The sequence below is a fragment of the Seriola aureovittata genome, chromosome 11 (genome assembly GCF_021018895.1).
Source record: "Seriola aureovittata isolate HTS-2021-v1 ecotype China chromosome 11, ASM2101889v1, whole genome shotgun sequence".
Lineage (NCBI taxonomy): Eukaryota > Metazoa > Chordata > Actinopteri > Carangiformes > Carangidae > Seriola > Seriola aureovittata.
In genome coordinates, this window is record NC_079374.1 from 13,523,178 (window position 1) to 13,549,959 (window position 26,782).

At 41.3% G+C, this 26,782-nt stretch overlaps 2 protein-coding genes across 4 annotated transcripts; both read right to left on the minus strand.

The window, feature by feature from the left end:
• Positions 1 to 576: 576 nt before the first annotated feature.
• Positions 577 to 21,229, minus strand: hoxd3a (homeobox D3a). Of its 3 annotated transcripts, none has more exons than XM_056390189.1 (4): positions 20,784 to 21,229; positions 4,878 to 4,937; positions 2,584 to 3,133; positions 577 to 2,396 (listed from the first exon to the last, which is right to left on the minus strand). In XM_056390189.1, the coding sequence occupies exons 3-4, from the start codon at positions 3,029 to 3,031 to the stop codon at positions 1,645 to 1,647; spliced, it is 1,200 nt and encodes a 399-aa protein (XP_056246164.1). In that variant the 5' UTR covers positions 3,032 to 3,133; positions 4,878 to 4,937; positions 20,784 to 21,229; the 3' UTR covers positions 577 to 1,644. The 3 variants fall into 3 exon arrangements, with proteins under 3 accessions (XP_056246164.1, XP_056246166.1, XP_056246165.1); XM_056390191.1 differs by lacking the exon at positions 20,784 to 21,229 and adding an exon at positions 9,005 to 9,373; XM_056390190.1 differs by lacking the exon at positions 20,784 to 21,229 and adding an exon at positions 6,938 to 7,409.
• hoxd4a (homeobox D4a) lies at positions 11,272 to 14,747 on the minus strand. Its single transcript, XM_056390192.1, has 2 exons — positions 13,348 to 14,747; positions 11,272 to 12,884 (listed from the first exon to the last, which is right to left on the minus strand). Exons 1-2 carry the CDS (start codon positions 13,814 to 13,816, stop codon positions 12,586 to 12,588), a joined length of 768 nt encoding a protein of 255 aa, XP_056246167.1. The 5' UTR covers positions 13,817 to 14,747; the 3' UTR covers positions 11,272 to 12,585.
• Positions 21,230 to 26,782: the final 5,553 nt, after the last annotated feature.

Below are 26,782 nucleotides of genomic sequence, written 5' to 3' on the forward strand. Positions count from 1 at the left end.
CACTAATATGCCCTGCCTTACCCATCAACGAACGGGCATATCTTTATACTTCCACTCTGCCAATGTATGTAATTTATTTTGAAAATCCGTCTCAGTGTGTACCAATCAATTAGAGCAGCCAGTGATTAGGCTTCGGTCTACAGGAAAATGAAGCTTATTCTCTTGTCCCGGCAGATAGGAAGGTAATCATGTGGCCAAGTCTAAAAAAAGAAAAAAAGAAAGAAAAAGAAAAAAAAGAAAAAGAAAATGATGTGACATGTGAAAGATGCAATAAGACCATAGACTCACTTCACTCATACCAATAAAACATCAATAATCTCCAGAGCCTTTTATTCCGCTGAAATGCACTTTGCATTGGAAGCATAGAGCCGTCTGATGAGTTTTAGATATCATGGTGTCTAATTATCGATTGGCTCTCCCTGTTTGGACTGTACAGTAGAGCTGTGAGTCAATAAGTCTCCTCGCTATACTGTTACCTGACAGTTTCACTGAATGAGGAATTAAAGTGATCAGAGGCAGTGGATGGTCATGTGTTCCTGCTGCAGGGCTTTTTACACAAATCAACAAAACGCAATGGAAAAAAGACAAGTTTGAGCACTTTATTTACAAAATGTTAAACACAATAAAATATAACATTTCAATATCATTAGGGTTTCATAAATTTATGGATATCCAACTGAATGGAATAACAATGGAAGACAAATAAAAAATAGCAATGGACTACACAAAATGACATGCTGGTGTGTATAATATTTGATACGTCGATAGTCTACGTTTTGCTTAAGGTTTGACACAAGATTAACCATGGACATATAGTGGTGTTTATACACTATAAAATGCCCCATTTATCCCAGATTTACAATTAGAAATGCTCTTTTTCAACAATACACTGCGAGTCATAGCATTTTCCAAACCCTGTTTTACCAACACTTCCAAGTGCACTGATCTGTCCAATCTTACAAAAAATTCCCACACTTATAAATACTCGCATATAAACGATAAATAATGTGCAATACAAAAGTAATTAAATAATAAATAGGCTATATGCTAGTACGAAAGATTATGCAGCATAATAATAATAATTAAAAAAAATAAATAAATAGGATGCCCGTGAGGAAAATGAGATCCTGACAAACAGACGAAAATTTCCCTAAAAAGTCTTTCTCTCTAAAGATGAGCTTCTACTTTTCGTGATCTACAAGACTTACCTTCAAGTAACGGCATGAAATATTCAGTCAAAACATTGCGCATTGCACTTGAGAAAATCGAAAAAGGAAAAAGCAACAACTGACCACCAGGCTAGTTTGCCTCTGCGCATCCCCAAACATTCAAGAGAAATGGACAAAGCTGTATTATTTAGAAAATAATTACACAATAGCGTTAATAGTAATATCAATAATACTGTAATAATACACACGACTCGCTTGGAGTGTAGTTATTAGACTAGTGAGGTAATAAAAAGAGCGCAACGTAATTTTGGCACACACACACACACACACACACACACACATACATAACCTACGCACGCACGCACGCACACACACACACACACTCTCTCTCTCTCTATCTCTCACACACACACACACATACACACACACACACGCACACACACACACACACACACACACACAAAGAAACCACATATTACAAATGTGTGAGTTTAGGCGCTTCCTGAATCCTTCCCTGAGACGCTTGGTGAGAGGTGAGGTCTGTGTATGTGGGATGGGGATCACAGGGTCCATGATGGTGGTTTCCTGGGATCTGAGCGGCACAGCTGTAGTCCACACTGGTGGATGAGGGGTGGGGAAGATGGCCGAGGTTGAACATGGGGCCCGAGGCTGGCATGGAATCAACAAAATTCCCACCCACATAAACGGGGCTGCCTTGCAAATTGGCGTTGGCAAAGCTGCCGTTGCTCTGCATGCTGTGGTGTTCGTACTCGGAGCCCGGGTACCTCTTCTGTTGCGGGATACAGCCACCCAAGGGTGCCGTGTACGCGGCCAAACCGTACATGTTTTGCTGGGGTTTGGCGAAGGATGGGGGCGAGGGCGCGTCATAGCTGAGGCTGTTCACGTTTTGGAGCTGGCCAGAGTATCCAATGTGATTTGGGCCACTCAGCGGCGGGCTTCTATCCGGGGAGTGTCCCAGGGGAGAGTGCGCGAGCCCTTTAGACTTCTGGTCCTTTTTGTATTTCATCCTCCTGTTTTGAAACCAGATCTTTATTTGGCGCTCGGTGAGATTCAACAGATTCGCCATCTCCACTCTCCGGGGGCGACAGAGATAGCGGTTAAAGTGAAACTCCTTCTCCAGCTCCACAAGTTGTGCGCTGGTGTAAGCAGTTCTGACCCGTTTGGAGGCTGGTCCCGGTGGGCTCTTCTCATCACTCACCTCCCCACCTGGAAATCAGCACATGTGCATCTTAGCGTCTTTTCAGCCATAATAATAATAATAATAATAATAATAATAATAATAACAGCAGGTCATAAACTGTAAGCACAACAAGGCCAGGTCACTAGTTCACCCCCTCCCCCATACACAAACACACGCGCGCACACGCACACACATCTCCATCATGGTCTCTACCTGCAGTGGTGCAGTTGTTGCCCTTCTGCTTGGCGTTCTGCCGGGTCTCCTTCATCCAGGGGAAGATCTGCTTGGTGAGGGCTGGCGTGGCGGTGCCGGAGGCGCTGCTGGACGGGGATTTCTTCTTCTGGGATGCAGGGGTGTTGTTGGAGCTTGGGGAGGATGCGGACAGTGGAGGTGCCTGCTGTTCCCCAATGCTCGTGGCTTGGCTGCTGCCGTTGCTCTGACTGCCACTTTGCCGCATGCAGTCTCCGTTCAGGTCACTGTCTTTGAGAGTCGGTGGGCGAACAGCAGAGGTCTGGATGGGACACACTGAGCCCTGGTATTCATTCTCAATGGTGGGAGTGGGGTAGGACTGATGTGCGGGGCCGTAGTTGTAAGAGTCTGGTTTGGGGTAGCTGTAGCTTCCAAAAAGTCCGGAGTTGTCGTAGTATGTTGCTTTCTGCATTTTGTGGATTCAAAGCCAATAAGCCAGAGCAGCTCTATCCAATGGCATGGGTGTTGTTTATTCACGTGATTGATGTTTCCCACCGTCGCTCCAGTCTGTGACCTATAAAGACAAAATACATCAGACTCATCTGGACACTCATGAACAAGGCCTTCACTCATTACACATGCCCCCCCCTCCCCCCCCCCCCCCTCCCCTTCTATTACTCCAATCACTGTTTGATATCTGAGGTTTGAATAAACCAGCTCACAGACTCTGGCTGCTACAGACTACAGTAGCCATTAAACTAGGAATCACCAACTGTCTCCACACTGTCTATAACAGTGATGCATCACCCACGCAGGCCCAGATCCGAGCCGTCCATCTGACTCATTTCTGGCACAAAACAAGTTAAAGTTTAACTTGTGCTAAAAAGTGACCCTCTGGGAGGCTTTAGGAGTCCCTCAGAAATAAGCTGAATCAGCGTTTGACACACACACACACACACACACACACACACACACACACACACACACACACACACACACACACACACACACACACACAATACCCTTTTCACTAATCACAAGGTCTGACAAAGCCCGTCATGCATTGTTCCCTGTAGCAGTAATATATAGCCCACCAAGGCCGCGCGCACACGCAGTTGGATCACATGATTACACATCCAAGAAGCTAAATACTGAAGCCCTCCACTGTTTGTTATTAATGTTAGCATCAGTAATGTAGGTGATAGCTGTGTGTGTGTTTGTGTGTGTGTGTGTGTGTGTGTGTGAGAGAGAGAGAGAGAGAGAGAGAGAGAGAGAGAGATTGGGTGGGTGGGTTGGGGGTGGGAGGTAAATATATTTCATTAGCCTCAACCCATATATTTTGGCTTGTTGCTCAATTTCCCTCCTCTGTCCCATTCATTCAAAACTCACCTTTAATTCAGTGATTCAGATTCAATGGAGAAAAAAAAGCCAAATATTAAAAGATTTTTTTTTTTCTAGCAGCTACATTTGTTTCAGGAGCAGAGCATGAGAAAGCATGTCAGCATTTTAAACTACGCCGAAACTGAAATATCAAAGGGCCCTGTGCCACTATACTACTGTATGTTGGTGGCTTGAGGAGGTGCAGTCTGCGCCGTGCATAACAATTGCACCTGTCAGTGTGGACCGCGGCAAAATTTATGACCGCAAATGTTATGGTTGTAAACGGCCTCAGAGAGGAATGAAAAGCAAAACACTCCTCAAGACCCGCAGCCCTCAGAAGTGTAAAACTGAGCGTAGGAGGAAGGCAAGGGAAAGAATTTCATACTCGGCGACTTCTCCCATACAGAGAGCCGGTTTATAAATGATGCCTCCATTCTGGCTGGAGTGCGAGTCCTGCAGCCAAACGCCGAGGTGAAAGACTGGGAGCTGCTTTGGCTGGTTTAGAAAACAGGCGGAGGCGCATCTGATAACACTCGTAAAATGTGGAATTCGTGGGATGGAGTGGTGAAATTCTTCCTCATTTTACCTTTTTTTTTAATTTTTGCATGTGTATTTCTTATCTTTGAGAGGAATTGTGTGTTTTTGTTTTTTCTATTTTTCTTTATTGCAAAAAGCAACGTTTAGTTCATTGTATTATTATGCGGGCGAGTCTGTTGCAAACGAAAGAAAAAGGGCAGATATTTAAATGGGACTCTGGTCTGCGTAAATAATTACACGTCCAGGTTAAGTTAAAGTCATCCCTCATGTCTGTTTACGTGATTTAAGCCTCCTGTGAAACTCTGAGAGCGCTAATATGCAGCCTAATAACAAATCACCCTTTCACCTGGTTAGCAGTTGGCTGTGTTGTCTGCTCCCTTCATTAAAGAAGTGTTACTCACCGAAATCTGCGCAGATCTCTTTTATTTCCCTCACGCATTCATCACTGCTCTCACCTCGACCTGGAAGGGAAATAAAATAAAATAAAAATGTCTTCTCATTGCAGATTTTTTATTTTTTCTCTTTTAAATCTTAGCAAAGTGTCGGCCTTCAATTTGATGCATATTGTACGTTATACCAAAATAAAGATTAATATTAGGCCCATTTATCTCCAAAACAATACAATGAAAATACACAATAATAGGAATTTAATTATAAAAGCTTTAGTAAAAAAAAAAAAAAAAAAATCTAATTCTGGACAGTTAATGAATACTTAGCTAAAGTGGAAAACTGAGAATAGATCAAATATGACATGTATATTGATATATGGCTTGAAAGTGAAAAGTCTTACATGTGCACTTTTTATACAAAGAGCCAGGCCAAACATTTAGCAGTCATAAGCTTTTTTAGGTGACCCTCGGGTCATTCAGCATTAAGACTAAGTTTAATGAACAACGAGCAGTTTGGCTTCAAGTAAAGAGCCAAGTCTCAACTAAACTCAAAGCAGCTCTTCAGCGGTGACTGAGACAGAGGAGAGGATGCTCTGCCGACGGCCAGAAAGAACAAATTAAACCTCAGAAAATTAATATTCAGTTAATTGTTTTTTTTATCATTTTTTCCCCCTGTGAGTGTGAGTGTGTGTGTGTGTGTGTGTGTGTGTATGTGTGTGTGTGTGTGTGTGTGTGTGTGTGTGTGTGTGTGTGTGTGTGTGTGTGTGTGTGTGTGTGTGAACCACCGCTGCTGTTTTCCTGCCTGCATTTGGACATAATTGCCCTAAAACATGATGATGGAAATTTAAAACCCCTTCGATGTGGAATATTTGTTAAAGCTGGTCGATAATCTGCGCCTCAAGTGCTTTTCGGCCACACTGGGGCTGCTAGTAGCAGACATGGTCCTCTTTTCAAACAACAGTGTTTTTCGCCTACGCGTTGTTACGGTAAGTTTACTTCACACAATGGGCCGGAGTCAGTGTGGAGTGTTATTATCTCCGCTTATCCCTTCAAAGTCTACTAATATTTCAAGTTAAACAGCCCTGAGAGGCGTGCTGGTATACTGCTGGAAATTAGTTGCTACATTACAAATAATAGCAGGTGATACAGTCCAACATTAAGCCAGACTTCTACTCGATGTTGCTGTGATATATGCAAGGTCTGTTATTTATTTATTTTTTGTTCCTAGAGAAAATATGGGCTGCTCACAAAATGCGTAAATCCTTGCTGCACCAAAAATGTTTTTGCTATACTGTTGATTTCAGTGGAAATTCAGCTTCCATTCTGCAGCAATCATGAGTTTATAGTTAATAAAAATGCAATTCACATAAAATTAAAGCTTAATTCATTGCTAAAAAAATTAATAATCTTTCAGCCAAATTGGAAATACCCAATTAATATATAAACTTTTATTGCCTTTGCGACTCAGGCCTGATGTTTCTTCTTATATTGACAAAACGTAAAGAGAGGAAAAACATCACATGAGCTTCAGTGAACCAAACAAGTTCACCACAGAAGTCTCCAAATAGCAGGGAAAATATAAGTATTTGCCTTCGTCCTCGTTGACTATATCCAGCCCGGTAATCCTTTTAAAACATCCAATATGAATTCGTGTTTAATATAACGTTGCAGGTTAACAAAGCCATACAGTTGAAACCACATAAATCACGGCAAACGCCACTGTGACGATAAGACAACAAATTAATGTGATTTACGATCCAAGAGTGAAAAAGAAAAAAAGTTCCTCTGCTACTTCTTCCTTCCCGAGCCGCTTTTCATCGAGACGTGAAACCAGCCGAAAAGCGCAGGAGCGAACTCAGGCTCAATGTGTCGATAATATTTGAAAAAAATATATATATGAATCTGCTTTTGAAGAGGTGGCTGTGGACTCCATAATCCGCATGCAACTGTCGCCGGTGAGAGCGACATTAACAAGCATCACCTCCTTGAATGGAATAAATCATATCTATATTTCCTTGCATTATATTAACCCGTGGTTAAAGGTTGCTTTGTGCCTCGCAGTTGCTGCTTACCTGTGAATCAATTCATCATAAAGCAGCTTCCCTTCTTCAGCCTCAGCTCCTTTCCAACGCAGTCTCTAGAATAAATCCTTCAGCCTTTGTCTGTAGACAATGCTGTCCTAAACCTGATCTTGCTGTTTTTCAGACATTTCCATATACCAGTGGAGACAGTATTCCCGAAAGAATGGAAGGACTCGCATTCAGCTACCAATAAAAAAGCGAACAAGGTATCCTTATTCCAGAAAAAAAAATCCCTGGCAATCAATCACACATTGAAATATACAGGAATTCAGAAGCGGATATAGGCCTGTGCGGATTTGGAGCTATAACATTAGGATTTTTTGGAGTTTCTGGACGCTTTGTGGTGACAAATAAAGGCGCTGCCTTAAGATACAAGCATATTTGTTCACGTGATTGTTCTCTTCTTCAACCGAGCCTTACCTCACCAATCCATTTTGATAAAGGGTGGCGTTTATTTCCTCCTCAACTGTGTGAAAATGTTCCACTGCCTATTTCTTTTTCATCTCCCTCCTGAACTGCGAGCTTTTACATCTACAGCCTGCACTTCAACACAGAGAGCAGATATTGCTTTGGTTTGGCTACTAATAATAAAGATGTACTTATTCCCTGCATGTGCTGTATCAGGGCTGTGCAGTTGCAGCATATAGTGCAGTGTATTTACGTAAAAATGATCTGTGCATTTTGTAGGTTAAAGCAGCTTTGAGGTTTCCTGCCTTCTGTGGATTTTCACATCATTTGTCCACAAATAGAAACTATCAGGGATTTCACAATAAAACCTGTAAAATGGGCCTATAACGCAACGCACACACGTATTTCTGTCTAATATTGTTTAACTAAACTAGAGTACTTTCTGTTTAGTCGCCCAATAGCTGCAATGGTGTGGGATGTGCATTTGTAAAATGATTTATGAAATAAATAACATGTGGGATACTTTTTCTTCTTCTTCTTCCAGCTGGGACTGGGATTGTATTCAAATAAAGCACATTATCATCTTTTGTTTGTTGTGTCTGTCTTCACACTCTGCTGAAACACAAAGAGTGAGAGAGCCAAGTCTTCTCCTGCATTGTTTTCAATATCAATCGCAGGGGCAATAAAATAAAAATGAAATAACAGCACAGATTAATAAGCAGTAAATAAATACTCTGGTAGAGACTAGCAGGGGCTGGGAAGAGGGAGATTTGCAGCCTCAGAGAGCGTCGGCTGCTTCAGCGGTGGGTTATCTTTGCTGAGATGAAGGAGAAGAGGAAGAAGGAGAAGAAGGAGAAGAAGAAGAAGAAGAAGCAGAAGAAGGGATGCAGGACTGGGAGCGTCGTAGCATATGTTCAGAGGGTAATAAAAGTGAAAGATTTACAGTTTTCGCCCGGCCCCCCAACAGCCTCGCACCCTTTCAGGAATTACTGAGAATGATTTACAAGGAGGTAGAACTGTCAGGCTGCCCAAACTTCCACTAGCTCCAAGAAATCAAAATGAGATCATCTCCTCCAACAATAAAAACAGTAGAAATAGACTTTCCTCCAACGCAAAAGGAAAAGATAAATAACCAGTTTTTTCCTCTTTTTCTGAAAAGCTAGACTATAAATCAAGATATGTTCGTTTCTGCTCAATAATCAGTCACAGCAAATGGGTAATTCCAGTGCTGTGTCTTTTCAAAAAAAAAAAAAAAAATTCTGAGTTAAACTGGTTGAAATCTGAATTAGAGTCTGAATAAAGAATGAATGGGCCCTGTGGAGGGGCCACACTCAGCTATGTGTCCGAAAGAGCATTTATTCAGAGTGAGCATCCATAAATACACGTCACTGTCCTTTCCTCTTTACGATCTCTCCTATCAGTCCCTTTCAAGATATATGCGTAAAAACAGCGAACTCCAAAATTCTACCGTTTCTGATATAATTTATATCTAAAGAAAAAAAAAAAAAAAACAATCATGCAACACAGCTACTAGCCACAATTCTGCTCACAGCACACACATCAAAGGGAGCAATTTATCAAATATCACGACATTTGATATCGTCATTTACCAGCTCGGGCAACATGAAAAATGCTGAAATATTTACCTACCCAAGCATCCATCGGTTCGGGTGTGTTGCTAAAGTGCGGGGCTACGGTTGCGCCGGGTATCGGATATTATTTTCTTGGGGGATCTCTTCAGTTTTCAAGTCTGATAGAGTCCTTGCGATTAATGACGACGCCGTGTTTCTAGGGGGACGTGCTGCATTAATTATTTAGACAATCACGTGGTCGAGAATAGAGAGCGGAGTGGTATAGTCTCTGGATTATATCTCTGAATGCAGACAGCGCACTTTAATATATCTTAGGGGGTTGTCTGGCTCGGAGAGGCTTCTGCGAAACCAGCTGGAAATCAAATATGGCCGGATGGAGAGCAACGACGTTGTATTCCTGCACTGGGTGCAGTGTCATTGAAAATGGCACTGCCTTTGGCTCCCATTTATTGCTGTTCAGACATGTAGGTCAGTGTGGCTACACACTGCACGTTGTAGTAGGCTGCTCTGACCTGATAACTGCTGGGGAAGCTGTGTGTATGATCTATTTATTTTCAATGAATGTTAATATCAGGAGTTCAGAACAGATGGGTTTTATATTAAATGGCTTTTAAATAATAAATGAAGAACAGAAGTTACTAGTTTCCTTTAAAGAGTAATGTATATTAGGTAGGTTAGTTAGCCCTCCCCACCCCCCACCCCAATGCACCCACCCTACCCCCCCTCCCCTCCCCTCCCCTCCTCTCTTCAGCATCTATGTGCAGATCATTTATGGCAGGATGGTGGATTGGTAGCATCACTTCGTCTCAGCTTCTCTTCTGAAGCCATATGCCACACGCTTGATATTTTACACATACACACGCATATAAGCGCCCGGGCACGTCCACAGGGCCGCGTGTGGTCAGTGGGGATCATCAGACAGTGGTCACTGGGGATGAACACACTGCTGAGTGTGTGACTGCTGACTGTCCCTCCACATGTCTGTTTATGGCCACTTGTGTTTGGATTAGAGCTGATCCTGCAGTGTGGAGGGTGGGAGGTCAGTGTTGCAGTGGGTCATCTCCAATAAAGGCATAACTGGTGAAGCAGGGGGTGGGGGGGTGGGGGGTAATATCAAGCATAAGTACGTTAGTATACATCATGTATGCCTACTTGTTAATACAGCTGTTAATACAGCAGTAAATGTGGCGTCATGTGGTTTAGGAGCTGGACAACCAGCTCTGAACAAGTTTTACGAGGCCAATGAACTACGTTAGGGTTTCTGTTTTACAATAAACAAAAGTCATGTGGAGATTCATTTACAGTAAAGAGTCAAGTCAAAGTTTTCCTCAAATGTAAAGGTGGTTTTCATGGAACAAAATAACCTTGAAAAGATCCACCAAGAGTTTCAGAGCATTTTGGATGTTTGTTTTTTTTTGCGCAGAGCACGCGCGGATTGTGATAAGAGGTAACGAGCGAAAATGAAGACACGGCGGAATAAAAAGAACTCATTTCTTTACCACGTTTTTAGCGATAAACTCCACTCATTCTGTCAAAATAAAATATGTATGTTTGCAGCTTTCAGACTTGACAGGAGACTGCGCAGCGCACATTTGGTGCATTTGTGTATGTTTTGGAAAAGGGAGCTTGAGCTCCATATGGCTCCACATTCTTGTTACCACTGGAAAACAAAATGTTTTCACAACAAAACTGATCCTTTTGTAGAAGGCGCGAAACGAATGAAACTAAATCACCCCATTTAGTAAATAAAATAAAAATAAAATAGAGAAATCTGAGACAATATAAAAGCCTCAGGGGGTCAGAGGAAATAGATTTCCTCGGGGTCAAAATATTTCTCGAGCAAACTTTTGAATGCATAATCAGTAGAAATCTTTATTTTTTTCCAATATACTTCTCACATCTCAATGCACAATACAAGGTAGAAAGCATGTACAAAAATAAAATCAAAAAAGACTGCATATTGACATGAGGAGACAAACGCACAGATCAGAACCTTCTGGGGGCTGCGCCTGATATAAATACTGTTTAAAACACGTGGAAAACTGTGGCATTCACGCACTGACTCTTACTTTGAATTCTTTGAGCCGTTTCACTGTGGAAAAGCCTCGAAACCAAAGGCGAGGAGCGCCTGGGAGAGAAAATGCTTCTGTCCGGCGGGTCAGGGGTGCTGGGGTCAGTCCTTGCGGCTGAAATGTGTCCCCTGGATGAACCTGCCACTGCTGCTTTGTCGACCTTCGGTTGAAATACCTTTTCAACTCTCTCATGGTGAAGACTTCACAGAGGAGACCTCCTCGGACTGGGGAGAGCTTCTTGGCTTTTTTTGTGTGTGTGTGTGCGTGTGTGTGTGTGTGTGTCCGAAGACAATGACGGTATAAAACAAAAAATATCTGTCTTGAAACGTGACGTGAAAGCCCCCCCTCGGTTAGCCTGGTGTAAATGAAAAACTATAATATTCTCACATTAACTAAGACTAAAACTTTGCATAAAGCCATGCTAATAATGCACAAGAGTTCAAACATATTTTAGATTAATTAAAGTTTAACGAATACTTTTAATTAAAAAATTGTATGTGTGCTACACGAAAATGTACACGGTTTTTTTTAAACAAATAAATAATGACGTACAAATCATATAAAGAAAAATAAACAATTATAATCCTAAATATCCTGGATTTGATTATTTCCGATGAGAAACATCCAATATCAATTCGATGCCATGCAGGAAACAAATGATCTTTCATGGAAGAGTTTCAAATAGCGTGACAGAGCCTCTGAAAATGTACACTGTTTACAAAGATGTCAGGAGAGATTTATAAGGGCACTCAGAATAGTATGCACACAGGAATGTCTTGCTTTTGGGAATAATATTTAGGCTAAGAACATTTCAAAGCTTTATTGTACAAAATAAGTTAAAAACATACAAGTCACAAAGAAACGTGGGACTGAAATATTCAGCGGGCTTTTTTTGCAGTAAGGTTGGAGTTGTGTTTGGCGTGCCTCTATGCAAATTATGTTTGCTTCAAGTATATAGGCCTATATATATATATTTATTTATTTATATATTTATTTATTGTGCGTTTAATGTGAAGTTTCAACAGGAGAAACAAAAAAAACAGAAATAAACTTTGTGTACATGCGTGTATGTGTGTATGTGTGTGTGTGTGGAATTTGAACGAAGGGCTTCCCTGTTCTGAATCAAGATGTTTCAACCTTTTAAACCGGCTTGAATCCACGTGAGAAGGGCAGAGACACTTTGTTTTAAAATCCACGAAATCAGCCGAAGGTTTCTCATTAAATGTCCCCAGGGGTGAAACGTCCAAAAATACAATTAAAAAAAATTTAGAATTAAAAAAATAAAAATAAAAGTTTCGATGTATTTGTTTCTCTTTGAGGAAATTCAAACCAGGAAGAGGCTCAACTTGCAAAACCTCTGAGTTACAAAGACTGATTGATTTTCTGACTCAGTCTTGAGTCAACACTGCTGGGGTCTTTCATTTTTTCTTTTGTTAAATTAAAAAATAATAATAAAAAGATGGCTAAAAACGACATCAGTCCATGCAAAAGTCCGATGCAACCTTTGTCTTTTTTATGTACAGTTAATTTCTAAAGACATGACTCCCTCCTCCTCTCTCTCTCTCTCTTATAACGCTGTGATATCAGTCTGGTTATCCTTCTGAATGCTTTGCAGATGACTGGAGGCTGGTGCAGATCTGCCCTTGGTGTTGGGTAGTTTGTGATCTTTCTTCCATTTCATCCGTCTGTTTTGAAACCAGATTTTGATCTGCCTTTCGGAGAGACAAAGCGTGTGAGCGATCTCAATCCGCCGCCGCCTGGTCAGATACCTGTTAAAATGAAACTCCTTTTCAAGCTCCAAAACCTGCTGCCGGGTGTAAGCTGTTCTGGACCGTTTGGGCTCAGATCCTGTGTAATCTGGGTTCACTGTTGAGAAAGAAAACAACACACACACACAACAAAAAAAAGAAAGTCACCAAATGTGGCCAATGTAGCATGCAGGAAAAAAAAAACAATACAAAGAGTATAGCCTCTAACTCTCTCTCTCTCCCTCTCCCTCTCTCCCTCTCTACCCGGGGCGCTCAAACTTTAACACAATTCACAGGGAAGCGAGAGCAGGAAATAATGAATGATTTTTTTTTTTTTGCGGAATTTAAGCAGATTTGTCGCAGATTTAAGCGCCATTACAAGCGGTCAATATGTGTTTTCAGGAGCTTTCAGGCGCTCACCTAGCGGCCTATTTCCTGAGCTATAAAAATTTATGACTTGTGTAATTGGCGAGGCCTTTCAAAGACTCCCATAAATATTACACTGAATGATTTCTAAAGTGCAGGTCTCAGTTGGTCCATAAGAGAAGAAGGAGAAGAGGAAGAGGAAAGGGAAATCTTACCAGTAGTTACGTGGACTTTCTTCATCCAGGGGTAAACTACTGCAGGCTGCTTGGCTTGTGTCCCATTTTGGTTCTTTGTGTTTTGCTGCTGTCCACAAGTCCGAGGTCCGGACACTTGGACCGGGGCCCCCTGCTCAGTCTGTGCGTTAAAGGGGCTCGCGTGGCCGGATCTCTCGTGCACATGACCCCGTGGCTGCACTGTGGAGTCCTGCACAGTGTTGCAGCTGAAGGGCTGCTCCGTGTAGTTTGACCGTGGGTAGATCCCTGGATGCTGAAAGTCTGTGTCCTGCGATGGACTGTAGTAGCCCGAGCCCTGCTCAGGTATATAGCTATTTTGTGAATATTCCTCGCAAGGAGGAAATTTCGGATCCACATACTTAGAGTTCACCATATACGAACTCATGGCCATTAATTTCTGAAGGTAGAAAATACTAATTTTTCTCGAGTTGTCTTTTTTTCCTCCCTCCATAGAGCCCTCCTACTTGGTGTCAACTGAATAAAGTTAGCGAACCATGTGACCAGATCGGCCAATAGAGGTGATGCTGCTCCACACACGAGTAAACATACAACTAAGGAGCAATTTTATCTAACTTAAGATGGATCAAAATTAGACCCTGGTGGAAAAACAAATAATACTGACCTAAAACAGCTGTGTGCACATTTGGAAAAAAAAAAAAAAGTTCAGCTGGAAAAATAAAAAGGAAAATACACATATGATACTTTACTTCAATATTTAACTATGGAGGTATATGAAAAATAAACAAATAGTTTTGTATAAGGTTGTTTTATCCACGCAGATATAAAAATGTATCAGTTTCTAGAGTTTAACTTGAATGCATTGTGTTCAACAGAGAAACCAACAAAAGATACAAAAAGCCCCTTGGCATAAAAGCAGCGAATAATGACTGAGGACAATTGATGGACACTGTCTTTGTCAAGAAGGGGTCATCCAAAAGTTACACGAATCTCATCACTTCATCTGCTCCCATCCCTTTGAAAGAAGTGTCTGAGGAGCCTATTGGCCAGCAGCAGCAGCAGCAGCAGCCTCTGGGAATCAATAATGTAGAGGCACAAACGACCCACAGGAGAGAAAAGCTACAGCTGGACTCTGCTCAGGGTTCGTTTCTTTTTTTCTTTTTTTTTTTTACAAAATCCATCTCATACCAACACACTGAGCTAAATTGAAACTACAGCCTCCTTCCTAATTATGTTTATTTTCATGTGAAACATTTTGCATCAGATTTCCTTGAAGCCATGTGGAGTTCCAACACGCCCTGAGCTCTTCTTATGAACTGTGTGCTGTTGTCACATTTACTCTCATTCATAAAGCAGCAGCAGCAGCAACACTGTCACTGCAGCCTCTGAACGCATCACATCAGACACCAACACAAAACAAAACAACAACAAAAAACCCTGATTAAAGTCAATAAATCGAAGTTTTTTCATCGACCATATACTCCCCTAGAATCGAATCTGTGACTGTGGTTTCATCACACAAATTCGGTTCTACAGGGTATATATAGACGACGGGAAGCGACACTGCCCACTCTCAGGCCCACGGCCACACAAGCACATCATGACTTCAGCCAAACCAAATTTACAAAGTGCCTCCCAGTCAGGATAAACAAAACAAAACAAAACCCACCACAGAATCAAGGTCACATAAAGAAACAAGAGGCATCACAGCCAGATGGGTAAAACGCTGATTTGATTAAAATGAGAGTCATTTTATTTACTGTCAACTTTTGATTATTCTTCTCTCATGAAGCAGCTTTTTCTTTCGTTTTGATGAGTTCCCTTCTCCCCTTCTTTAGGTTATTTTTCCATGACCTTTGTGTTGTTTGATTTGGATTCAAACTGGTGACAGCAGTTTCAACAGCCATGTCAGTTTCTAAAAGAAGAAACCCGGAGGCCTGCAGGCAGAGCATTGCTGTCATTTCCAGCTGCAAAATGACAAGAAAAAGACACTGACGGAGCAACACCGAGGTCAAACCCAGGTTTCTGTGCAGTAGGTCTCCCTCCCTCCATCATAGTCCAAGTTCACAGCAAGAAGAAAACAAAAACAAATTCCTTCTTAAAGACTTGATTTAAATCAGTTTTCACCTCAAAATCCAAGACCAGCTCCAACGACGGATCAGCGCCATAAACGCATCAGCAGATAACGGGCTAATATAGCAGGAGCTTATCACCAGCGGCCAAAAGACGAGGCCAGAGGCCACCGAGGTCAAACCAAATCATTTACAAACTTATCAAAAAACTTCAATTATTTTTGGTGCTGCTGACAGCTCAATGGGTGCAAAAGTTTACCAATTCCTCGTCAGCCATTAACCAAAGCGCCATGGCGGCCACTGCAACTCCTCATGAAACATCCTTCACAAATGGATTAAAGCTTGGAGGGATTTCAAGTAGCTTGTTTTATTCCAAATGAACCAAAACAAGCCAAAAATGTTTTTTTTAAAGTCACACAAATCAACATTATAATGATATCATTTTGATCTAAATATGAATATAAAGCAAAACTGTGTGTTATAACACCCTCGGGCCTAAATCAATTCTTACAGGACTAGCAGGACGGTTTGAGTCAGTTAGATTAAATAAATTAAATTATAATATCAGGTTTGGATTCATTTATTTTGCGCACAAAATATGACACTGGGCCACATCACACTGATGGAAAGTTTGACTAAAATTCGAACCAGGCATAAAAGCTCGTGTTTCCTTCTTGGATAAGGAGAAATAAATGAATATGAGCACTTTTACCTGATTATTTCCTGGATGATGTGCGAGTCTATCAGAGTGTTTTGGCAGCTGTTTGATATTCTCATCCTGAAATATATTTTTAAAGTTGAGAGTCATAACACAGGCCCTCACATAGTGAGAATAAAACAAGAGGCAGAAACAGGGGACCTCGACTTGATGCTTTTTGCTGCGTCTTTTCATACAATGTAAAGATTTTGATCTAGAGGTGATTGTCTCTGCTCCGCCAGCTCGCTTTCACATTCCCATAAAAGAAAGAAAATATTCGTTTCAAACATAGTTAAAAAATTTAAAAAAAATCGCTCTTGCACTTCACATTTCAATATTAGACAGCCTGACCTGTCTTTCACCTTGCGCTGCTAGTCCTTCAGACGGGTCAAAGCCGAGATCCGCAACAAAAGAATGATAAAGTCAGCGTTTCCTGGCAGCTTGACTTAAACCAAGAGGCTAAGAGCTTCAGCTCGACTCCTCTTCCATCACATGTACCTGCTTTTTCTGTGGAAAAGCCTCGTCTGATTGTTTTGGAGAGTCAGAAAGCATGAGGCCTATTTAATCTAATTTTCAGGGAATGTAATGGAGCTTTTTTCTTTTTCTTTTGTTTTTTGGCTGATAATAATAAAAGATTAACTTTAAATTACCTTAATAATGCATTTAAATTATTAGACTGGATCTCTAACAATAATTGGCGAAATTAATAATTTAAAGGCCTGTGGTAGAAACGCGTCAGGCCTAGTGAAGTCAACATATAATAACACAATATGTAAAATAACAATAAAAAATAAACAGAATTTTATTGTTGTAACTTCAGTGCATTTTTTGTGGTTTATAATTTTCAGTGCGGTTAAAAGTGTAGCAGGAACGAGTTGAGAATTATCATAATTATTTAAAATGTACACTGACCATCAAGTTGTACTGATTTAATGAAGGTTTAAAGATAATTCACCAAAAATCTTCAACAAGATGAGACTGGTGACAACAGGTTGATTTGTCGGCCTACAAGCAAATGATATGAAGTAACTCTATCATGACAGCAAACAGCTTGAACAACAGCATCCACAGAAAAAAAGCATCGATTCAGTCTTAACAAGGCTTTTTTTTTAAAAACCCAAACCGAGCTCCGGCAGCTCACAGTGATCACAGGACTAAACACGGTTTCCCTGCGGCAGCAACATTATAACCAGGCTTATCTGTGTTTGTCCTGAGCACGCACTGTTGCAGCTTTTAGAGGCAGGAAACAGTATAGCCCGGGCACTATGCGTATGACATCACACGCCCATACCACGAGCATAATGATAAAACACAGCTTACCACAGAGACCGCAACACATGGCACACCGCGCAGCAAACGCATCCGTGCTGGAGGAAGAAAAAAAAAAAGTCTGCCCAGGCTGCAGCTCCCTGCCAATTGAAGCTCTATTCCAACCCATCTGGACGCTCTAACTAATACACAATGAGAATTATATTTTGGCTTGTCAAGTCTCAGGCCATAAAACAAACTTTAATGGCGTCACGTGTTTCCTCACAGCCAGTCACAACACCGCGCAGGCCCATAAATAATCCTCAAAGTTGCACTTACTCAATAAGGCCGATTACACTGATGTGCACTGAGGAAAAGTCCCAGAAATGAGGAAGCTGGGAGGCTGTGGCGAGGCTGCAACTGTCGTTAGAGAAATGGGAACAGGAGTGCACTGGGATGAAATAAAAATACTTTTTATTTTAATTTAAACATTGTAGTAATTTTTATATTTCAGTATTATAATGCAATGTTCGCTACAACAAAGTCTGGCACTCTAATAACTGTCTGTCCACCAATATAATAATAATTTAACATAATAATTTAATTACCTATGATCTGATCAATTTATTCCAATGGAAGATTTTCTATTTATTTTTCTTCTTATAGCTCAGATCTAACATGATGATTTAACTGACGCAGCTTGACCTCTAAAGTGTTAACACAAACATCAAACACGCGTCACTGCATTGCTCTAAAATACATTTCTCTCCCCAGTGAACCTGCCACAATAAGACTGATGTCATTCATTCTTCCGGGCCAATCCCAGAGAGCCAAGACCGTGTTTGTCCCTCCTCTCCTTTCCTATCCAAACAGGAGAGAGTTGAGGATGATGTTGAGGTTTGGGTGGTTGCCACTGTGGGGCAGGTATGATAAATGGGAAGGTATCAAATCAGAGGCTTGTCACTTTTTACATGCATGTCCTCGTAAAAAGAAATATTTTTCTGGAGATGATTTGAAGGTAGAAAAAAAAAACCCTGCAAGGCCTCCTGGGTGTTTTAGAAGCAGCTGCCTTCACATTGCTCTTGATGTAAGCTTTTCTTCTTTTTTTTGGTTCTGATTCAATTTTATGTGTAGAAATATAGTAACTTTACATGCAGCTGTGTTTTCAACTGCTCTACCAGAGACAGTTTCCTTTAACATCATCATCACTGCCACCCTCTTCATCATGAGGAGGGTGTCACACTCTCAAGGGTCTGCAACAGTGTTGAAACATCAACTGTCACTGAAGCTACAGTTTGTGCATCTTTAACTGAGCTGCTCTCTGATGACAAAGCATCCACTGTGCTGTCTGTTTACCATTCATTCATGACAATAAACAACTGTCTGCCTCTTTGCTGGGGCAATAGGATGCACTTTATGGGTTTGCACAGCACTGTAACACACAAACACCCCCCCCCCCCCCACACCCCCACCCCACCCCCACTCCATCACCCTGCACCGAAGGCAGCAATAGATAATCATAACGACTGATCTCAGGATAACAGACTGTGGTGCACCCTGCAGCTGCAGCAGGCTGAGAGGGTGCATTTTCTTTACACACACACACATTTTCCCCAAAACCACTTTCAAAAATGAAACACGTCACATGACCACGTGTCTCAGCCAATCAGAGTGCTCCGAAAACCGCCGGTGAAAGACTGCTGAACGGGAGCAGAGGGGCTGAGTGTTGGGCAACAGCGCCTTCTGCTGGCAATTTAACGCCCTCCTTCCACACACACACACACACACACACACAAAAGTCCATGTATCCAAACAAGTGATGTCATGAAATGTTATATTTCATGAAACTGTTGATATAGAGGAAGAAGAAACTGTCATTTCAAAAGCAAATGAGCTGATTTCAACATTCATTCAGTGAAGTCTCTATAAGCCATGTGGGCTGATGGGACTTGATTCAGGACTTGGTTTGACTTGATTCTTGAAACAAATGAAATTGCTGCTGGTGAAAGGAAGAATCACCATCTCTCATCATTTTCACACTGTCCTTCCTGATTTATGAAATTCAATTAGACTGAACACGTCACTGGTTGCCATGTGAAGATGAGCATATCTTTGCAGTGTGGATGTAAATACTCCTGATTTAGGCAGAGAAAGCCAAATAAACTGGTTGTTTGCGATGGTGGTGATGGTGATATAGGGTGAAATAATTGATGAATTAATCGGTTTATCTAAGTGGAAAACGAATCAAGATTTAAATACATTCAGTAGGCCTAAATAAAACAAAATAGTTATTCGTTTCAAATAACTTTATATGAAGAAACATGTGTTTACAAAAGCTCTCACTGTCACACACTGATCCAGAAGAGGCCAATATGGAGTAGACAAGAGGGGATTTGAATCAGGGTGAAAAGGGGAAACCACATCCATTCATGGAAACTGCTATCTGTTCAAATGCGTGCAGGGCCTGCGGTCAGACATTGTTCTACTTCATTACATATAACAAACACATGCAAGAAATGATGAAAGCTGTGTGTGCATAGTCAAATTTAACACCACGGGGTGAATGCTGTCTAATTTTCGCAGATTTCTGCTTGTGCCTTGTGTCTTCCAGGGTCCATTTTGCCGCATTGCAGTGAGGCTGTAAATACTTTCGCAGCTGCCTGTCAGCCAACAGTGAAATACTGTCTTTGTTCAGTTGGCCCCATCTCCAGGCAGCTGAACAGCACAGCTATGAAAACTGAGCCTCTTCTGCCAGGCTTGCATATGTGGAATACACCAAAGCAGATTTGTTCTGTGTCCATTATAGTGCAGCATTTTTTTTAGCAAGTGAGCAATGTGTGAAAAAATTCATCAGATCAAAGCAGATTTTTCTAGTAGCTAAAGAAACGCAAAAAAAGTAATGCCTTCACTGGCGACTATGAGCAGGAGAGGGGGGAAACGAAAATGTTTGTCGATATGCAACATGTCTGCTTTAGCTTGAAAACCAAAAGGAAAATGTGAGTTAAACACTAAGAAGCTTGGGGGAAATGACTGCCCTCAGTTATCTGCGTCAAAAACACCACTCAGACTTGTCAGACACCATCATCAAGGACTTCAACTACAAGCTACACTTCTGCAGAATCATCATGAAATAGAAGGCATGAATCAATTTCCCAGAAACATTTGATAATCCATCTGATTATTTCTTAAATATTTCCATTTGATTCTTGAAGCATAATAGCAGTAAAACATTTTTTTTTTTTTTATCATTACAAACACAATCTGCGCGTTAAAGCATTAAAGCTATTTATTCCAACGCACCTAGAAACGTGAAATCACCGCATTACCTGAGAGCTGTTTCCCCTTCAGCTCATTTACATGACTAATGAAACAGGAAGCTGTCAGGCTTTCACGTGCAGACACACAAGCGTAAATAAAAGCTGTTATCACACAGAAAATCTTACCTACAGCCGGGAGGTAATCCATGTCCACTCTCTGGTGTTTACCTGAGCGGTGCATTTTGATCAAGCTACAAAGAGCTGCTCTGTGCATGAGGAGGTCAGACACTGACAAAGTTGAAAACGCTCCTCTTGTCATCCAGGAGAAGGAGCAGCGCTGTGCCGCAGATATAAGAGCTGATCAGACGTCTATGAAAACGAATGGCTGGAGATTTTCTTTTTTTTTTTTTTTTTTTTTTTTTTTTAGGGAAAGCTGACCGTGGCGTATCGGTTTGAACACTATAGACGCAGAGTGCAGTGGGGGGAAAAAATCGCCTGGGAAATCAGGAAAAGAGCCATGAAGACGTTTGCCTCTCACACATGACCAGTGGCATCCAATGACAGGCGATGGAGGCACATAAAAAGGTCTATTACCAAGTTGTAAATTGTCCTCTCACAAAAAGGAATTTCGACTGCAGCAATTCTCCCCATCTTTGCGCATAATAGCAGAAGCCCCTCCATGTCCTCTAGAAACAAACAAAAAAAACCCCAAAACAAGAGGGTTTCCCTCCTGTTTTCTCTCTCTGTTCTCCAACCTTTAAATGTTACATCTTAAAGCACAAAAAAGAAGCTAGACTGGCATAGAAATATTCCAGCTTCAGCATAATGCACATTTTGTAGAATAACATAAAATAGTTAACATTATAAAATTAATCCGCTTTTTCAGCCCAAAACCATTTTTTATTTTAATCGGAATGAAAGGCAGACTGTTTCTTTTTAAAGCTTAACTAAAAACAACATGAGCTGCTGCTAGAAATTATTTCGTGTCGAATGGAAGCTTTTTGCACCAATGAGATTCAGCGTTTGTGTCTTTTTTTTCTTCTTTTCTTGCTTTTCAGTGAGCGGCCTGTGCACCAGCTGTTAACATCATGTCACACGATAAAAGCAGCTTTCTCATTAGGCTCAATAATAAGTGATACTGACGCGTGAATAAAGGGCAAAATGAAAATACAGTTTATCCTCAACTTAGTTCCTCTAACGTCGTGACACTGGCGGTTATTGTTCCAGACGACAGGATGTTTGAAATGGACATGAGCGTCTCCTGCAGCTGTGGCTGAACATATACCATACCAGGCCATCGTCCTCTCTCTCCGCGCTCTCACACAGGCCTGCTGTTATTCTGAAATATATGAAGAGAAAACTAGAGGGAGATAAATTATAGCATATACGTTTTTTTTTCTGACCATGAAGATTTAAAGGCTAAACACTGTCTGTCCGTCTGTGTGAATATTTCTGCAGCAAAAAAAAAGAAGAAGGAATTTCTTTCATTTCAATCTTGTTCATCTGGTGGCATGCCAGAGTCAGCACGGTGCGATTTATGATCAGGCCATGGCTCTGTCTCTGGTTTCCTGTCCTATAGTCTCATAGCTTGTGTGTGTGTGTGTGTGTGTGTGTGTGTGTGTGTGTGTGTGTGTGTGTGTGTGTGTGTGTGTGTGTAATGCAAGAGATCAGAATTTGTTGCATTTCACAACTATGACAGCACTGTAACTGTATAGTCCGGTATAATCTGTTGGGATAGGGGGGTTCTATTGCAGAGAAGATGAAGAAGAAGAAGAAGAAGAAAAAAAACACAAATCTGGATTAACATCGGTTTAGTCTCGGTGCAAAGATACGGGACTATTTGTCTGCTCATTCCTCTAACATGATGTTACCGCCTTTTTATTTGAGGTCACAGACGGAAAGAGAGTCGCCACGTTGACACTGGAAGAACGATGTGAGCTCCGGTATGTGATGTGCTGGTGGACCCGGTCCGCAGTAACTGAATGATGGGGAGCTTAAGGCCAACATATCGCGCCTATACAGAGGCTTTGTATAGATTAAGGAAAACAAGTAGCAGAAAATAAAAGCAATTTTTATAGACAGTGCGTGCACTTATGGGGCTTTTAAAAAAATAATAAACTGAGCAAGTTTAATAATGAAAAGAATAAATGTCCTTGGTGCGATGAGAAAGGAAAATAGACCTTGCCAGCATTAGGTCAGTGGGGGGTGGGTTTTTTTTTGGTGAGGTGCGGTTTAATCCCAGACAGGGTTGTTGCTGCTGCTGCTGGTGGGCTGTGGCACACAGCTGCATCGTCGACACCTAGCAAACTAGAGATGAACAGGTCTCCATGTTTTCCATATTAATTCACGAGTTATCTCTCTCTCTCTCTCTCTCTCTCTCTCTTTCTCTCTCTCTCTCTCTCTCTATCCACATTAGCTTCCTCTCATGCCAGTTAAATAAAATTAGCGTTTGTATGTGCGTTTAAATCGTCATCTCCTATAAAGCTCGTTTTGAGTTACAAAGGCGAAATTATTTAAAATAAAAACATAATTATATATGAAGCGATTTAAACATTTAACGTGCTTAATGGGAGAGGTGCCGAACAGGGAAGTGGCCTATGGGTTATGGTAATGTGACATAATCTATTTAGGCTCAAATGTTATGGTTTCCTTTCATCACAGAGCTCTAATTGTCCTTTCTGTGCGGCCTGATTCCTCCGCAGTTAACCCTTGTGGCGTTTTTTCTTCTTCTTCTTTTGGTTCCACTGATCATTTCAGTCCTCTCTCTGTGTGTGTCTATGTGTGTGTGTGTGTGTGTGTGTGTGTGTGTGTGTGTGTGTGTGTGTGTGTGTGTGTGTGCGCGTGTGTGTGTGTGTGCGCGTGTGTTAGACTACTTACTCTCAGCTTTTTAGTGCAGCATGCCTGCACTAGTTTCGAATAGTAGTCTATCAAACTCGCTATAGGGAGGAAAGATAAACATCAGATCAAATACATTGATCACACCAAAACTTCACATTTAAGTCATTCGTGCTGGTGATTGTGCAGCTTTAATGATTCTGAACTATAAATCTCCTGATCCACCCGAGGCTGTGCAGCTAACTCCAGGATTCAACATATTGCGTTTCTTGAGCGACGTTGTTGCCTTCATGTTTAAATGTTCTGTATTCAGTCTCATCCTCCCAGAGAAACTCACTGCAGGACGTGCTGCTTGTCAAACTGCGTCACAGACCTGAACTGATTCAGAGTCGTAGTTGGTTTCGTTGTGGATTAAAACGAAGAGCAAGACTAATGGAAGAGTCGAAACTTAATCATCTTAATGAATAATTTTACACTGAGGTGGTGGTGCGGGGGATTAAAGGCAAGACAGCACGTCTGTTGGATTTTTACGTCGCCTGTAGGTTTGATAATAAACACAACTATCAGCTGAAGTCATGAAATCTTCTAAATCAATCCCATAATATTAGACCCGCTTCCCTGCACTGGTTTATTGCAGCAGCAGTTGAAAATTGAATACAGAAAAAAACATTGCATGTTTTTTTTTTCTTATAAATATGTGTTTTAATGTAAACAATGAAAAAACAAAAAAAAACATGCTAAGCAATTAAATGGTGACAGAATGAAACAATATTAATCAGTAACTATAAATATGCATTTTTATTCACTCACACACACACACACACACACACCAATATGCCTTTTATGAATAGCTAAGAAACTGTTCTCGTCCTCAGACATATTGTCCCTCACACACATTTCTTTTAATAGCAGTATAGACTATTTAACGCCGCTCTAGAAAAGCTCCAACATTAGGGGGATTGGGATTGTGTTCCCAATCCCTAACGCTCAGCTCAGTTTCACAGCCATTATATCTTGGCCTCCGTGCAGCCCTGGCAGAAACAACACTGGACAAAGTGAGTGGATGTGGAGCAATAAAGCATCTGCGGGGTCTAACATGAGTCTACACAGCAGCGAACGGCAAAGAGTGAGAGACAAGGCGAGCTGCCCTCACTCTTGGCCTGTAAGGAAAGAGGCACATGACCGAGGAAGACACTGACAGAAACCCCCCCACCCCCACCCCAATCCTCCCCCCAGTGTGTTCCAACGTACGTTTCTCTTTATCAAAGAAAATGTTTGAGCCAGTTATTGCGCGCGTCAGCAGCGTGTCATCGTGTATAGTATGTGTCCAAATAAAGAAGCAGCAGAACGTGGTCACTGTGGGGTCAAGTTTTCAGCAATGACAGTCACCCATGTAGTCACCAGCCGACTGGATTCAAAGGCCACTGTGCTTCTCGCACATGTAGACCAGTGCGTCCGGATCGAGGCGCAAACAATCAATTCCGTGTTTTCATCTAATTGCTTCAATATCTTGTGTCCATCTTGAGAAAGAGAGAGAAGGGGGAGTTTGGAAACAACTGGAAACCTCATGACAATCATCACTTTCAGTGGTGATGATTAAAGTAATGTTCACTGTAAGTCCTCAGGACCCAGTGCAGTAGGATCCACTAACGGCGGTGCGGGTGTGTGTGTGTGTGTGGGGGGGTTGACTCTTATTCTGCTGCAGCACTCAATGCAGAGTGTATTAAAACACAAGCAGGAGAAGCGTTTTTTTTTCCGGCTTTTATAATCTGTTATCCAGCCACAAGTCAGCAACAGTGTCTATCAGCAGTGAGCTTTGATAGTTTAGCGGGTTTTATATCAGATAATGGAAAACCAGGAGACTCTGTAGAGGCCTTAAGTCTGTTTGTGTTCGTTTAGGAGTCAGAGAAACATACTTTTAATTCGTCTAATTAAACGTATAGTATTTAATTGCTTTAAAGGTTTCAGTGATAATTCTGTGCAGCGCGTAACTCTGTACATTTTTCCGTGTCATGTGGAAACAGGGAAGAAAAAAAAAGATATAGGATGTTTTCTTTCCCAAGGCCCAATATAGCAGCCAGCACCATCACTCCGCTCTATTTATGTCAGTGATTTCAACAACAGCAACTTCCAAAAGATCCACGTTGCAACGACGCTTGTGTTTGAGCCTCGTGTGGCTTGAATAAAACAAACAGTCCTTACAACAGTGCGCGGACAACAGAGGACTGCTTCACGGCGCAGAGAAAATATTACATCTATTTGATGGAGTACAGAAGAGGATGTGGCCTCGGAATGGACAGTTCAGAGTTAATATCTGCTTTTTGTTTTGTTTTGGGTTTTTTTTGTTTGTTTTTTTACTGTATAAATGGTGATAGACTGAGGCTGCTCCTGGCTTCTGATGCCATTTCTGGATAGATTAAATTGAGCTGCCGTTGAAATGTGGGGTCTGGATCACATTAAAAAGAAAAAAAAATCTGTACATCAACAACTGCAATAGACTTTTAAAATTTTGGAGTTTCATGTTTTCAACTGTTAAAGAAGCGTCAAGGTGCTGCTGTAGTTTAACAACAGCAGTTTCCCATTCAAATCCGAAAATAGTTTCGTTGTTGCTGCTTTAAAATTCTAAATTCACCCCCATACTAACTCTGCACTTTTTAGAGGATCATGAGCAGAAAAGCTCCTGTTTTATAAGTGACATTCAGAGATATACTGTCTTTTTTTTTTCTTTTTGTTTCATCTACATCAATAAATCCATGAATATACAGGCTAGTGTGTGGTATGGTCCATGTTGTGTTGTGTGCATGTTCCAGCTGTGAATCAACTGCTGTAAGTGAGACTAAAAGAACAATATCGCCCTCTAGCGCCCACATTCCCTCCCCAGTGAAGGCCAGGCTGCAGTGAAGGTAAACAGACTTTTCTTTAAATTAATTCATTTAAACTACTGCAGTTGAACATGGTATCACATATTCATGTGCACAAGTTTAAGAACAAAACAAATTCTCCAGGTCTATTTCACCTCAGGTCAGTTTTTGTTTCCACAGATGCAGCATGTCTGAGGTTAAACTGAAACACAACCTGAATAGTTTCATGATTTAGAATAAGAGAAAATCATCAGACTGTGATACTGCACTCACCAGTCAAAGTTAAGTTTTTTTTCCCATCGGTGGGAAGTGGAGTTGATGAATAAACGTGACCATTAAGGTGGGGGGGGGGTTGATTTCCTCTGAAACAATTCATCGACCAGACACCCTGTGGAAAAGTGTCTACATTCTGTTTGTCAGCAACAGACGCAAACGCCCAAGAAAAGGGGGTTTCAAAGGAGAGTGTAATTACTGGCCGGGCTCATAAAC